The sequence below is a fragment of the Rhinopithecus bieti genome, unplaced genomic scaffold (assembly GCF_001698545.2).
Source record: "Rhinopithecus bieti isolate Rb0 unplaced genomic scaffold, ASM169854v2 scaffold_3062, whole genome shotgun sequence".
Lineage (NCBI taxonomy): Eukaryota > Metazoa > Chordata > Mammalia > Primates > Cercopithecidae > Rhinopithecus > Rhinopithecus bieti.
In genome coordinates, this window is record NW_016804432.1 from 4,703,715 (window position 1) to 4,719,047 (window position 15,333).

The following is a 15,333-nucleotide window of genomic DNA, read 5'->3' on the forward strand; positions in this document are numbered from 1 at the left end:
ATGCTGTAGGAGTTGGGGTGGGAGGGGGCAGGGTGGGAATAAAGGAGATGTTCCTATGAGAGGGACCATGAATGATCAGAGATCATGGCTAGCTGGCACATGAGTATACCTAAAAAGTATCCAGAGGTTTGTTGGGTTGTAGAGGTCAACGTCAAGGTAAAACTTAAGTCTACTTGGGCTGAACTTCTAGAACATATCCTTAAGAAGTGGTCAGTTGGAAGTTTCCCAAGTTTTGCTGACCAATTCGTGCTTTGCAGAGACTGGGCTCATTTCTGCTTCTTGCCGCTTCCTTACCTTGGCTTTGCTGATGCCAGTGGGGTTGGAAGAGAAAGAGATTTGTCTCTCCCAGTCTCTTCAGGGAAAATTTAAGAGTGGTTCTGAGGCAATGGGAAGAAGGAAGGAGTGAGAATGGGCATCTGAAGAGAGAGGATTCAGGCTTTTTTTTCTTCCATCTCTTAAATCGTCTGGAATATGCCTTTGAGTCCCAGGGATCCAGAGGGGGCCAAACATCCCTTAGCCTAAGCAATAACTCTATCCCTGGCTAAAGGCTGACCTTTCACAGCCTAAGATGTCAAAGCTAGAAAACACCTTCCAGATAAGCTACATCAAACCCCTAATTTTAGAGAGGAAGTCACTTTACTCAGAGGTTAAAAGAGGTTAAAAGCCATCCTGCAAAAAATGGAACCACCTTGGGTCTCGTGACTTTCCATGGTCCATTGCCTCTTTACAGTCTGCAAAGAGGAAGAAGTATAGTAGCCACTCCTTGGCATTGTGGCAGGCCTCGATCCCAAGCAAGCAGAGCAGTGTTCAAGAAGGTGCACTCATTTCCGAGAGGCCACACAGTCAGTGGTTCTGAGAGGCCTGCTGCTCTGCCAGACTTCTGTAGCCTCATATTGAGTCCTCCTAGAAGAGAGGGTAGAGACAGACCTGGGACCCCACCACCAAGCAAGAGTAAAGAATCCCCTTATTATCGTTGAAGTAGATCAGCATCAGGGCCCCGGGGGAACAAAACAAGAGGTATCCCAAGATTAATTTTGCTGGATAGAACAAGTATAAATAAGAACACATATGAACACACACAGGCACACCCAGGTTACTTGTACTAACCATTTTTTTGTTGTTGTTCCTTGATTATTTTACTCAAGGTGAGTTCCATTTCTTTTTAATGGCATTGTTTTGTTTTGTAACTTTTATTTTAAGTTCAGGGGTACATGTGCAGGTTTGTTACATAGATAAACATGTGTCATGAGGGTTTGTTGTACAGATTATTTCATCACCCAGGTATTAAGCCTAGTACCCATTAGTTATTTTTCCTGATCTTCTCCCTACCTTCATCCTCTGCTCTGTTCCTTTATTATTATTATTATTATTATTTTAACTTTTATGAGACAGAGTCTTGCTCTGTTGCACAGGCTGGAGGGCAGTGGCATGATGTTGGCTCACTGCAACCTCCACCCCCTGGGTTCAAACGATTCTCCTGCCTCAGCCTCTGTGTAGCTGGGACTACAGATGCGTGCCACCACGCCCACCTGAGTTTTGTAATTTTAGTAGAGATGGGGTTTTACCATGTTGGCCAGGCTGGTCTCGAACTCCTGACCTCAGGTGATCCACTTGCCTCAGCCTCCCAGAGTGCTGGGATTATAGGCAAGAGCCACTGTGCCTGGCTTCTTTTATTTTTTTGAAAGGGTAATAAATTTAAATGTGCCTGCTTCAAGATTCAAAGGTTACAAAGGGGTATACAGTGAAAAGTCTTCCTCCCACTCTTGTTCCCAGCTACCTAGTTACCCTTCACATAAGCAACCAACTTGTATATCTTTCCAGAGACACTTTTTACTAGCATCATTTTTATGTGCGTGTGTATGTACTCCACAGATTTTTACACAAATGGTAGCATGCTAGGCAGACTTTTTTGCAGCATGCTTTCCTCCTTATTGTATCTTTCATACCATTCCATATATATCCACATAACTTCCTGGATTTGTCGTTGTTGTTGTTGTTGTTGTTTGAGACAGGGTCTGACTGTGTCACTGAGGCTGGAGTACAGTGGTGCAATCATGGCTCCCTGCAGCCTCAACTTTCTCAGGGCTCAGGTCATCCTCCTACCTCACCCTTCTGAGTAGCTGAGATTACAGGCATGCACAAGCACGTCCAGCTAATTTTTGTATTTTTTTGTAGAGATAAGGTTTCAACTCTACAAAAGCAGGCTGGTCTCGAACTCCTGGGCTTGAGTGATCTGCCAGCTTTGACTTCCCTAAGTGCTGGGATTACAGATGTGAGCCCCAGCATCTGGCCCTGGTTTACTTTTATAACTTCATACTGTTCTACTGTATACACCTGCCACAGTGCATTTAGCCATTCCCTATCAATGGGCATATAGCTTGTTTTCAACCCTTTGCTATTACAAACACATGGTCAAGCTTTTACCTATTAGAAAAATTTGTAGAAGTGAAATGATTTAGTCAAAAGGTATGTGCACTGTCAGTTTTAATACATCTCTCCACAGAAATAAATTAATTTATACCTCTATCAGCAATATATGAGAGTTCCTGTCTCCTCACACCTTTGCCGAGTCAATGGGATGTTGAAGTTTTTATGTTTGCCAATCTGATAAGTGAAAAATAATACCTTTTACTTACCCTTATAACATCTCCCAAAATATCTCTCTTCCTTATCTTGAGCCTTTCATAATTCTGTATTACAAATGATAGTACTAACATAGAAAAGATAAACAACTTGCTGTAATCATGCCCAATGTAAATGGCCAAAGTCAGATGTTCAGCAGTCTTCCCTATACTACACCATTCCACACAGGGCTCAAGGAGGTTCAGAAAAGAGTAGGTGGCTTCAAGCATTCCCTGAAAGACACATGATATTTAAAGAAAAAAATAAATAAAAGCATGGAAGCTTTCTGACATCTGCTAAAAGACCTCTTCTTTAGTGGTTTGATACCAATAACACATTTCTGCATGAATCCTCCAGCAAACACTGCTCTTGAAGGAGAGGGCTCTGATTAGCAATTTGATCTGACCTAGTCCTAAACATTAGCTTGGATTCAATATCTAGGAAGCAGTAGGATGTTGTTGTTTTTAATTTCTCTAAGACATTTCTCACTTGACACCCAGGATCTAAGTATTCATCAGCATGGTGTGAGTGCGGGTGTGTTTTTCCTAGGTTTTAGCTTTATATAGAACACTCACTTGGACCTGGTGAAGATACCAATACCTAACACACATTCTCATACAACTCTAATGATAAACCTATGAGGTAGATATCTTTATTGACTCTTTCACTGGTGAAACTGAAGTCCAGAAAGATTAAGTGGGTTGCTTAGGGCCACACAGTATATCAGTAGCAAAGCAGAAAATACAATGTAGACTGCAACCGAACTCATTAGATTCCTTGCAAAGCCTTCTTTTCTCCCTCCTCTATTCATTTTAGGGAATGATGTGACTTAGTCCTTCAAATCTAGAGGTTAACATCCACAACTCCTCTTTTACTCATCCAGTTGATCACTAAGTCCTGTGAATTCTACCTCTAAATGTCTTTTCTCTTCACTCTTGTTACTTTAGTTCATGTCTCTGCTGTGTTGTTGCAGTCGCTTCCTACTTTGTTCTTCTTGCCTCCTACCTCTCCTTTCTCTAATCAGACACAGCATCCCTGAGCTAGCTTCAAAATACATAACTTCACATCCCAGCTTAAAACCTGCAGTGGCTCCCCACTCTCTACAGAGTACGTCCAGACTCCTTCACATGAGCCCTGTGCAACCTCTCTTTTTAGCCAGGATGACCACACTCCAAAATACTCTCCTTGTTCCAAGTCCAGACTTTGCTTTTTCCTCCTTCTTTCCTTTTGCATGAGTTGTCCTCTCTACCTGGTATGGTCTTCCCTTCTTGACCTGAAAAACGCTTATGCTTCAGGAGCCTGAATTCACCTCCTCTGAAACTATTTTTTTGACATTATAGTACTATTAGTGGCTCCTTTTTTATTAGAGGAACACTTTGACCACACCTCTGTTATAGCACCTGTCATATTGTTTTAGGATTATTTCTCTTCCCCACTAGATTGAAGGGCACACACCATCAGTGACTCTGTATCCCAGAGCCCAGCACAGTGTGCATAGAAGCTGTTTACTAGGAATTGGTGAAAGGCAAGGAGGAGAAACAGACTGAACCAAGGACAGCAAGACTAGTAGTTTCATTGCTCAGTGAGTTCAGGACACTATGTGAGGCTTAATACTTCATCTTATATCTATCTGAAGCAAATGATAGAACATTTTTCCAAAGCAAGTTAATTTTCCACCCAAGAGGATGAAGGGAGAGAAGCCTGAAGGAAGAGAGGGCAAAGCTAAGGCTTTCTGTCTTTCAGGGACTCTTTCCTGTGGGCTGAGGTAACACATTTACTAACTTCAGAAACATTTCAGCTGATGTCCCCAAGCAAAAAAGGGTAAAAGGGGAACTAGGCTGGAACTTTGTTAGGATTTACAAAGAGAACAGTATGTCCACTCCAGAAGGGTTATAAAAGTGCTTCACCACTAACTCCACCAAACCTTCCTGCTGTAAACAGCTCTAATGCTAGTGACTACCCTCAGAAACTTGCTATCTATCCCTTTAGGGTGTTCTTAAAATAAGCTGGAAAGAATGGAGGTAAAAATACTGGAGTGTTTCCTCCACACTGGAAAGGAGAGGTGAGTCATATCATTGTGATTGGTGTTTTAAGTATATTTTTATTGTTATGTTAAATGGCATTCAAGTTTAGCTTCAAGTTCAACAGCAGTCTTAACCTACTTCCTCCCACACAAATACTCCTGCCAGTAAATAGGCACTCTTAAATAAAACAGTGCCTGCGAGAACCTTCTGACCCATTGAAATTAGTCTTGCTCTGCCTTCTGAGGTGGATTCGTCCCTCTCTGGGTGTAGAGCAGTATTTAAGGGTGACACTCACGCAGGAGGTGTGGCAGGGGGCGGGGAATGCAGGGTCACTGTAGGTCAGGGACGGGTGTGGGTGCAAGCGCTTTGGGAGGGCCCTGGGCTCCCTGGGAAGTCCAAGGGCAGGCGGCAGGGCTGGCAGGTGGCAGTGCTGGCCCCCGACGTGAGGCAGTGACGGCGGGCCCTGCGCCCGGGCCCTGCGCTGCGGACCACTGTCCTGGCTGCGCAGCTCCCCAGCAGGCGCCGAGCTCAGGCCGCGCCTTCAGTTAGCGCTCAGCCTGCGTGCCTGCCTCCCCTCCGCTTGCGGTTGCTGGTCGGTTCCCAGCTGGCCCAGACATGCTCTGAAGTAGGAGGAACCGCTGTCGAGCGAAGAGTGCACACCGGGTGATTGATGAACTCTTAATAGAACTAACCTCTCCCGCCCCCCACCCTAGACACACACAGAGAAATCCTCCACCCCAGCCCCTTCTCCAGTCCTCGCGGGCAAGAGGCGACGCGGCCGCCAGCCGGTAGGGTGATTAACTCACCGTCTGTCTTTGCAAAAGTGCTCCAGGTGGATCAGGAGCACCCGCCCACCCCTCCCGCAGCCTGGCCGCTGGCGGAGGCGCGGAGAGCGCGGAGCGAGCGCGCGCGTCACATGGTGGCGCGGATCTTTGTGTCGCGCGCCGGCCAGACCGCCCAAGAGGCGGCGGCTATTGTTCCCCGCCGGGGCCCGGGGTGCCCTGAAACGGGGTCCACGCCAGCCCCATCCCCAGCGTGTCCTCAGGTCCAAGGACGGGTGGGGCTTCCTTTGTGTGTTCTCTGGAAGGGGCTGGGATGGCGTCGTTGCTGCCCCAAGGGGTAACCGAGGGGAGTTGAGGGAAGATGGTACCAGCTCCCTAGAGCTCAACTCACCAGACCTACTCTTCGGCTCGGCCTTTGCAGAGGAGGTGGAGAGGGTTATGGTATTTGTAGGGCAGCGCTGTAAACAATGGAGCCATCAAAAGGCATTCTACCAGCCTCCTCACCAACCACGGACATTCCTGGCCCAACAAGCCCTCCTGGCCTGGTTTTGAGCCCTGCTTCACAGGTACCAGAACTCTGTACCAGAACTCTCCATGTATTTTGGTTTAAATTAGGATTTAAATCCTTCTGGCCCTTACTAACGTTAAAACACAGATTTTATGATCCTCCAGATAGTCTTTCCTTAAAATAATCCAGGAACCAATCAGGACATTTTGCCCAAGATCTAGGACAGGAAGACTAATGCAGTAACTCCTGCCTTACAGATCTGGGGGCCCTTCACCTGCCTCTGCTACTGCAAATGATTGGATATTCATCTGCCTTGGCTTTTCCCTCATGTGTGGAAATAGTTTTGTCCACTCTGTTTCATGCTGGACCTGGCCTGAAAATGGGTCCTTATGTTGTCTTTGCACTCTCCAACTTGCCAAGGTAGGTGTGAAACCTGAGGGAAGTTTTTAGGAATAGGCTTTAGGCCAGGTACTTAAGTCCATTTGTTCCTAACCTTGGACTCCAAAGATAAGGGCATTTGTAGCTGGAGTAGAAAACAAGGGAACATGAGAACTAAGATTTCGTCCTCTGTGATGATCCTCATCATTCACTATCCCTCTCCAGCATCACCAGTGCAGAAAGTGCAGAGAATTTATGTACCCAATTTTTTTTTTTCGAGATAGAGTTTCACTCTTGTTGCCCAGGCTGAAGTGCAGTGGTGTGATCTCAGCTCACTGCAGCCTTGCCTCCCAGGTACAAACGATTCTCCTGTCTCAGCCTCCCAATATACCCAATCTTTCTCCTTCCTATCCAGGCCTTCTCCAAGAGAGATCTAAGAACCAGCCCTCAAAGATAGTAAGGGCTTAGCTAGTGACAACCCAGTCTCAGCTCCCTGTGCCCAAAGTGTCTAGAAATAGGGCCACTCACCTAAACCCTACCTATATACTCTCTCTGGGAAGTTGCAGTGCCTTGAAGTGATCAGGCCATAGGCCTGTGAAGGCTGGAGTCGTCCATGTCCCTTCCTGCCTACTCACAAACTTCTGTTCTTCCTATTCTTTTCTTTCAGTTTCTGAAAGAAGGACCAAAGTAATGCCAAGAACTCCCAGATGAGGAGGACCTTCCTTAGACCTGTAACAGATTCACTACTTGACTTCAGAGGGAAGTTTCAGCTAATTCTCAGGAAAAGGTCAAAACAGGCCTGTGACTGTCCCTCCAATACTGAAGGTATAAACAAGTTTCTGGCTCCCCCAGGTCAAGCAGAGGAACACTTTTTATTAGAATGAAGGGTTACTTCTTTGTTATTCAAACACACACCCACATACATCCTCTTTAGTCTCCCTAATGAAAAACCTCAACAGATGGAGAGCCTGAGCTCCCAAGTCCTCAGGCTGAGAAGATGCGCAGTTCACTCAAGGGCCAGTGGGCTGGTACAGACTAGGGAAGGGAAAAGGGACAAAGGCTGGCTGCTAGTATAGGTAATCACTATCTTTTAATACTCCTAACACACAGAAATTCGAAAAATCTTGTTCAGCAAGGTTAGCAGCCTCTGGAGCCTCAGAAACTAATTTGGCTGATGTGTCTCTGATAGGGAGCTTGGGGCTGAACCAAGGGGAAACGTTCTCCTCCTGTATTCTCTCTCTCATTTGAAAGCCTGTACAAAGAAATGGTACAAATGGATGGTTAACTTAATGATTCCATCAGAGGCAGATTTTTCTCTGTCAGGTCCCTGGATGAGGTACAGATCTGAAAGCCAGGAGGCAGAATATGTACTTAATTGCCCTTTCTGACCTGCTTACCAGTGGCCAGGACTACTTTCCAGGCCTTTCTGCTGCCACTTCCCCATTCTTCCTGGCTAGTTCAGCTGGGTCTCAGCACTTCAACTCCTGGCTGGATCCTGGGTTTTTCTTGGTTGCAGGGAAAGCTCTCACTGTCTGCATCTCCTTCCCCACCCCCACCTCCTGTTTTGCAGCTGGCCATTCTGGCTGCCTCACAGCTATCCTGCCTTAATTCACATTTGATTGCCTGGAAAGAACCACCAAGAATGTCCAGACGACTGCCACCCCTCACCCATGGGCCTGAGATCCTGCCCTGATGCCTTTCTTCAGACCCCACGAGGACCCACAATCTCCCTGATCCCCACCTTCCCCAGAGTGGTCTCTATAGGAAAAAAGAGCTGGCTAAGGCCTGAGACAGAACCATTTCTTCCCCTTGGGGAAACGAGGTAGACCCTCCCAGAGACCAATACCGGAGAGGCCCGGCCCGGATCTCCCTTTATATGGCCTCCCCCATCACGGAACCCGTGGGAAAACCTGGCACACAATGGCGCGGCTGCTCCGGGCACCCTCAACCCAGCGCCCTACGGCAAGGCCTGAAGCAGCCTGGTGGTGCGCTCCCTTTGCCCGCTCCCCAACCCTCCGCGAGCACCCGTCCCAGGAGAGAGACCCTGGCTAGGGTGGAAGTTGCCCCCCGCAAAGGGCGCTGTTGCTGGGGCTTCCCCTCCCCCCATTCTCTTGTTTTTCTGCTGCTGAGACTCGGAAGGGAGGCGGCAGGCGCCTCCGCAGCCGATAGAGCAGCTATTGTGACCTTCCCTTGCGGAGCGGGAACCCAGCCGAGTGTGCCCGCGGTGGCGGGGAAGGAGGCGACTGTGTGTGCAAACCTCAGTCGCAGAGGGGGTGGCACTGGGAAATAAAGGTTTGCAACCTCAGGCAGTTGGGTCCTTCAGAGGGCGTTTGGTTGTGTTTAGACTCGGGTGCTTTCTAACACTAATTGCAGGCTCAAAAGGAGCGGAATTTATTGCGAAGGCCAAGGCGGCTTGTTTATAATTTATGAAGTTTTAAATGACTGTGCCGCGGGCCCCAACTTTCTCCTGGGCTGGCAGCCGCGCGGAAACGAGCCCTCCCACGGCTCGCCGCCCACTCCCACCCACGCCCCTCAGATAAGTCTCACGCCAATGACAGGAACAGATCCGAGCCATTCTTAGAAGTCTCGGGAACCTCCAAAGGTAAGAGAAGGTGGCAGATTTGGTCCAAGCCCTCACCCCACTCAAGAGGAGGGCATCAGGGAAGGCTGCGGCTGCCCGGAGAGGGAGCCCCCGATCCCACACTTCCTTGGAGCCTGAGTGTGAGAGGAAGCTGATGTCAGCCGGGCTAGACACCGTTTAAAGTCTAATCCATGAAACCCTAAGCCGCAAATGACACTTGGGGCTTTGCAGACACCCGCAGACTCAGCAGATACTCCTGCGGTAACATACTGTGCTGGAAAACTCCTGGAGCTGTGATATATTATGTATTTTTATTATTATTTATGGTAGGAAGAGGAGATGAGGGAAAATCGGGCTGAATCTAAGCAGCCTGACATTTCAACTATTTAATATTTAGCCAGTTAAGAAAGGTGGTTGTAATCCCTGCAAGGCAGTGAGCTCTTCTTTGATTTCGCTAATTGCTTAAAAAATAATTTCTTACAAGACAATTAGAAATTCTGCCTATGGATGCAAATTCATAGAAAACAATGTTAAGCCTTGAAAGTGGGTAAAATATGCCTTCGATTGAAGTCATTTATTCTGTTGATACACTTCTACAACATATATATTTTAAACCTGCTCAGATAGATTGAAATTTAGCAAAAGGATATCCCTTCCCACCCGCAAATCTAACATGCCATTTTAAAAACAGCACAAAGGAACAAGGAAACTAAATATTATTTTGAGCCATCATTACTTAGTGAAATACAAACATCCAAATAGAAACGATTGTTGTTCCACCAGAAGATTAGAAGTTAAATTATTTCCACACAATAGGAATTTCATCGGGGATGTAGTAGGAGTTGCATTATTTGTCAAACCAAATAGAGATGCGTGGGCTGACTTTGCTGAAATACAAAAGAATTGAACCTTATCAGAAGGCATTTTCTAAGTGGCCCCTCCCATAGAAGCAGGGAAGTTGTCCACCCCTAGCAGAAGCCACATTATTTACAAAATGGTTATAAATCCTTGAAGACATTTTTGCCCATTTTGTACAAAGTAACAGGAGTAAACAAGGTGTTTATACTTATTATGTTTCATTAATGAAACTTTTATTACTTTACATCATGGGGAATGCTTGTTTTCTTTAGAAATGAACTAATGATCACTACAAAGAAAGAATTCACCACAGCATTTCCTAGAGAAAAAGCTTAGGTGTGCGTCTCCAAATGATGGTTTCTTTTCTACACCTTAGCTTTTCATAGCTCAATTCTTCTTACAACTTCTCTTGTGTTTTTTCTTTGATTGTCAGTTTTCTTTCAAAGTTTATTTTTTGTTACTTAATGCAGAAAAGTGAGCTCTGGCCTCCCCAGTGTAAAAGTCGATTGTGTCTAGAAAGAGGGCAGTAAAACAGCAAAGCAGGCGCTGCTTTCAAAAGCCCTGTCCAAATCATCCTGCCCAGAACCTTTTAGGTTTGCATCCTCGTTTCCCCCTCCCCTAATTTCAATAGCTGGAAAGTAATCAAGTATCCCCAGAACCGATTTATACACTAGACACCAAATAAATAATTTTTTTCAAAGTGTCAGTCTGTTTTGGGGCCTTCCATGGGGATTGTGCGAGATAAAGGCATAGTGATCTGCTTGCAAGTGTGCGTGATTAACACAGATACACTTCCGACTGAGAAATTTTTTTATTCTAAATATTTGTTCCAATAGTACCAGACAATTTGAAATCAATAAACTGTGGTGAGGGGTGTGTTTTTTGAGAAATGACCAATGTGTGTTGTGCCACGCCACCGGGCTTCCTGACTCTACCCATGAAGGACAGTTTGCGGTCTTAATCCTTTACATCAACTACAAACACCAGCCACGGTTACGACTGTTCAAAACTACTCTCTCAACTAATTCAGACCAAAGGGGACTAAGGAGGTAAAATGTGGCCCCCACGGCCTGGAAGCGAATTTCTAAGCTCGGCTGGAGAAATCTACAAATATACACATAAATACATTCAGACAAGGATAAATAATCAGGGAAACGAAATGACTCGCTTCAAATAATAAATACAGATAGTTTAGTCCGATGCAATCCTTACAGGACAGGAAGGAGAATATAAATTAAGATCTCCGAAACTAAGCTAGACGTGGGCCAGGCCGGAGACTCTCCAAGCTCTGGTCCCTCTGCAGGGCGCGCCGCCGGTGGGTCTCAGACTTACCTTTGGGACACCATTACCAGATTAGAGTCCCTCGGTCCGCAGTATGTGGCACTGTCAGGTTTACAGGGAAGGATCCTTGCGGCTGATTTATGGCGAGTCACCCAAAGGAAGACGTCCATGCAGGGGAGGCTCGGTTGCCTGCGCCTCCACTGCTGGAGGCCTGAGACCCGGGAGGCGGAGGCAGGGCAAGAGCGGGAAGGGGATTCCCGAACTGCCCTGCGGGCCCCGCCTGCCACCCCACCACTACAGCAAGAGAGGTAATTGCGCCGCGAGTTCAGGCCGGCGGCGGCCGCTACAGATGCGTCAGTTTGGGAGCCTCTGGCAGTCGTCCCTGAGACGAGTGGTGGGCCGATAGATCTGTGTAGGTGGGATGAGGGTCGCACGGTCCATGGTGATGGTTGCCTGGAATCTGCGCGGCGCAACTGTAGTCCACGCTGGCCGACGACGGGTGCGAGAGGTGGCCCAGGTTGAAGACAGGCCCAGAGGCGGGCGCCATGGACTCGACGAAGTTGCCGCCCACGTACACCGGGCTGCCCTGCAGGTTGGCGCTGGCAAAGCCGCCACCGTTGCTCGCCATGGGATGAGGCTCGAACTCCGGCGCCGCGTAGCGCTTCTGTTGTGGCAGGCAGCTGCTGAGCGGCGCCGTGTAGGCGGCCAGGCCGTACATATTGGGCTGTGATTTGGCAAAAGCAGGCGGCGAGGGCGCGTCGTAGGCCAGGCCGGGCACTGGCGGCAGCTGGCCGGAGTAGGCCACGTGGCCAGCGGCGCCGCCGAGCGGTGGACTGCGCTCAGGTGACTGGCCAGCCGGCGAGTGCAGGATGCCCTTGGCCTTCTGGTCCTTCTTGTACTTCATGCGCCGGTTCTGGAACCAGATCTTGATCTGGCGTTCTGTAAGATTCAGTAGGTTGGCCATCTCCACGCGGCGCGGCCGGCACAAGTAGCGGTTGAAGTGAAATTCCTTTTCCAATTCCACCAGCTGCGCGCTCGTGTATGCCGTGCGTACCCGCTTGGATGCTGGGCCTGGCGGGCTCTTGTCCTCGCAGCTCTCTCCTGGGCAGGGAGGGAGAGAGGGAGGGCGCTGAGCGAGTGGGTGGGGACCCTCAGGACTGGAGAGGGGTGCTTCCCTGGTTCTCTTTTCCTCCTCCCTCCCCCCACCTCCAATCCTGGCTGGGGTGGGGAGGTATTATTTGAGAGGTATGATTCCAAAGGGGAATTCACCTACCTACCAACCCCCTACTAGGCCTACCTATCAGTCGCACCTGAAACCCCCATCAGCCTTCTGAGATCCAGTTCACTCTGCCCACCCTCTCCCCTGCAGCCTAGTCCGTCATCCCATACCCACCCAAAGGCCATGAAAGAGTTTAATGAGAGACCAGGAACAGCTGGTAAGGCCTCCCCCGTCAAAGAAGGGCCAGACTCCTTTGAACACTCCTCCCAGCCTCTGCTGCCAGGGGTGGGGTATGGAGAAGGAAGGGAGGAGGAAATAGTTCCAGCCTGCCTTGCTTAGGAGCTGGCTCCTGGGCAAAGCGCCCCACCAACCCCCAGCAAAGTATGGGGATGGAGATCTTGGCACCCCACTGCAGCCCAACTGCTCCCAAAGCCAGGGAGGTGACAAACCAAAAAATAAAAAATAAAAAAATAAAAACCAACCAAACAGACAAGCAAAAACACTGCCTGGGTGTTTTAGAGAGTCCAAGGCCAGGCTGGAAGCATTTTGAGTATTCACAGTGCTAGAAGCAGCAGCCTCAACACTGGCTTTTACTACCCTGCCACCTCTCAGCTGCTTGTCCACTCCCTCCCAGGGAAGACAAATGGATTTCTCCTGGGAGGGAGGGCCTGAGCCTGCAGCTGAGGAAGGAGGGGCAGGAAAAGGAGGTTGCAGGCAGGAGAATACCTTCCCTCTAGGAGCAGCAGCCCCAGAAAGCATCAGGCAAACCAGATCCCTGATAACAAGCCACACCCCAGGCCCCAAACTTGCCTTGGAACTGGAAGCAAGTTCATCTACCTGAAGATAAACCACATCAGATACCACAAGGTCAGAAAATTTCAGGAACCAAGCAGTCTAAGCAGAGAGAAGGAATGGCCCTCAGAGCTCCTGGCCATGCCTATCTTCTACAAGCCCTGGGTGGACCTAGAGAAGGCTCCAACTGGAGGGTCTTCCCTTCCAGTTAGAGAAATCCAAGGCTGTTATTGTCTTCCAGAATATCCTCTCCTATTAGGACAGGCACCTCCCCATTATGGATTTGCTGGAGTGGGAGAATTGGGCCAAGGTGGGCCAAATAGAGACTCATGGTTATGCTTAGCAGCCCCTAAAGCCAGACTGGTTGGATTCAAACTTTGCAGTTTCATGATCTTGGGCAAGTTGCCTATCCTCTCTAACAGTTTTCTTATCTGTAAAATGGGGATGTTATCATATACCTACCTCAAAAACTTCTTTGAAAAATTAAATTAGATGATGCTTAGAAAGTACTTAGTATGGTACTTTCTAAGACTTTAGTTTTTATGAGTTTAAGAGAATGAGATTCATGTGATATGGGCTATATAACCACCTAGTCTTGGGGATTGTAACACCTGTCTTCAAATCTTGAAGAGCTATTGGGTGGAAGAGGGAATGAAGTTATAATTAGCAGCCCAGGAAAACAGACATGCCCATATAAGGAAGCACTCTCTATTAATAGCTATAAGACCTGTCCACCAATAGCACCAGCAGTCTGGAATGGAAGGGAGCACTCTGTCACTGCAAGGTCATGACCCCAATCAGGAACACTAAAAAAAAGAACATTTGGACATAAGTAGGAATTTAGACATATAACCTCCAAGGTTGCATTTCCAGCCCTGACTAGGCTTCCTTGGGTCAATCTGGAGGGGGCTTGGTCTGGGGGTGAGCCACCTCAGGGAGCTACCTGCAGTGGCACAGCTGTTCTTCTGCTTGGAGTTCTGTCGAGACTCTTTCATCCAGGGGAAGATCTGCTTGCTGATGGTGGCTGAGGAAGAATTGGGCCCACCTTTGGGCTTCTTGGCAGGCACTCCACCTCCAGGATTGGTGGGTGAAGATGGGGGCAGGGTCGGTGGTGGAGGAGGGGGTTGTGGTGGCTGCTGCTCTGAGTTCAGACCAGGAGGCTGGCTGCCACCACCTCCACCCTGGCCGTTCCCAGTGCCAGGCCGCATGCAGCTGCCATTGAGTTCAGCTCCTTTGTGGGCTGGGGCTCTCAGAGGGGCAGAGCTCTGGATGGAGCAGGCAGAACCTGGATAGTCAGTGTCCAGGGAGTTGGCAGCAGCCGGGGGTGGGTAGGACTGGTGGGGGTTGCTGTAGCCATAAGTGTCAGTGGTTTTGCTGTAGCCATAGCCTCCAAACAGTCCTGGGTTTTCATAGTAAGCAGCCTTCTGCATTGTGCACTCAGGAAGCTCCAGGGCCTGTTGATCCTGCTCAAATAACATTGACTACCACTGTATTCTTCACTGCCACCTCCAATGTCTGCTAAATCCTGAGAGAGCTGGGCCAGCCCCCAGGCTCCAGGTGACCTGTCAGAAGAAAAGCAAGAGGCCCCAGAGGGAGTGTCATTGGCAAGACCAGTCAATATAAAAGGACTAGCCCATGCTCTCTGCTTCCCACCCACTTCATGGTGGGGAGACAGGCAAGGTGCTGGATCTGAGTTTATTATTTATATATTATTAGCACAGTGTCTTGCTTGTTGCCCAGGCTGGAGTGCAGTGGCTTGAACATGGCTCACTGCAGCCTCAATTTACTGGGCTTAAGCGATCCTCCCACTTTAGCCTGGTGTTAATAGCTATTTCAGAGTATTTCAAAGTTTCAGCTATTCTGCAGTATTAATAGCTATTTCAGAGTATTTCAGAGTCCCAGCTACTCTGCAGTAGCTGCAGGAGCACACCATGTCTGGCTACATGCCTTAGTTTTTTGTTTTGTTTTGTTTTAGATGGAATTTCGCTCTTGTTGTCCAGGCTGGAGTGCAGTGTCATGATCTCATCTTACTACAACCTACGCCTCCTGGGTTCAAGGGATTCTCCTGCCTCAGCCTCCTGAGTAGCTGGGATTACAGGCACCTGCCACCACACCTAGCTAATTTCTTGTATTTTTAGTAGAGACAGGGTTTCGCCATGTTGGTCAGGTTGTTCTTGAACTCCTGACCTAAGGTGATCCACCCGCCTCCACCTCCCTAAGTGCTGGGATTACAGGTGTGAGCCACCGCACCTGGCTCTTAGTTTTTTTTTTTTTTTTTTTTTTTTTTT

The 15,333-nt window shown here is 48.4% G+C and overlaps 1 protein-coding gene and 2 long non-coding RNA genes across 8 annotated transcripts in view; 1 reads left to right on the forward strand and 2 right to left on the reverse strand.

Annotated features, from left to right (window-relative positions):
* Positions 1 to 4,703: 4,703 nt before the first annotated feature.
* LOC108527158 (uncharacterized) lies at positions 4,704 to 5,540 on the reverse strand. The gene is made up of 2 exons (XR_001884717.1): positions 5,453 to 5,540; positions 4,704 to 5,284 (listed from the first exon to the last, which is right to left on the reverse strand). It is a non-coding gene; the product is annotated as an uncharacterized LOC108527158 (long non-coding RNA).
* Positions 5,541 to 5,577: 37 nt separating this feature from the next.
* Positions 5,578 to 10,459, forward strand: LOC108527156 (uncharacterized). The gene is made up of 4 exons (XR_001884715.1): positions 5,578 to 5,994; positions 6,194 to 6,356; positions 6,982 to 7,139; positions 7,885 to 10,459. It is a non-coding gene; the product is annotated as an uncharacterized LOC108527156 (long non-coding RNA).
* Positions 10,460 to 10,549: 90 nt separating this feature from the next.
* HOXD3 (homeobox D3) overlaps positions 10,550 to 15,333 on the reverse strand; it is a 19,989-nt gene continuing 15,205 nt past the window's right edge. For all 6 annotated transcript variants that reach the window (XM_017868301.1, XM_017868306.1, XM_017868304.1 and 3 more), the window contains exons 3-4: positions 13,989 to 14,607; positions 10,550 to 12,135 (exon numbers count right to left, since the gene is read on the reverse strand). In XM_017868301.1, the coding sequence (XP_017723790.1) occupies positions 11,378 to 12,135; positions 13,989 to 14,523 (1,293 nt within the window). In that variant the 5' untranslated portion in view covers positions 14,524 to 14,607 and the 3' untranslated portion in view covers positions 10,550 to 11,377. The remainder of the gene's footprint in view (positions 12,136 to 13,988; positions 14,608 to 15,333) is intronic.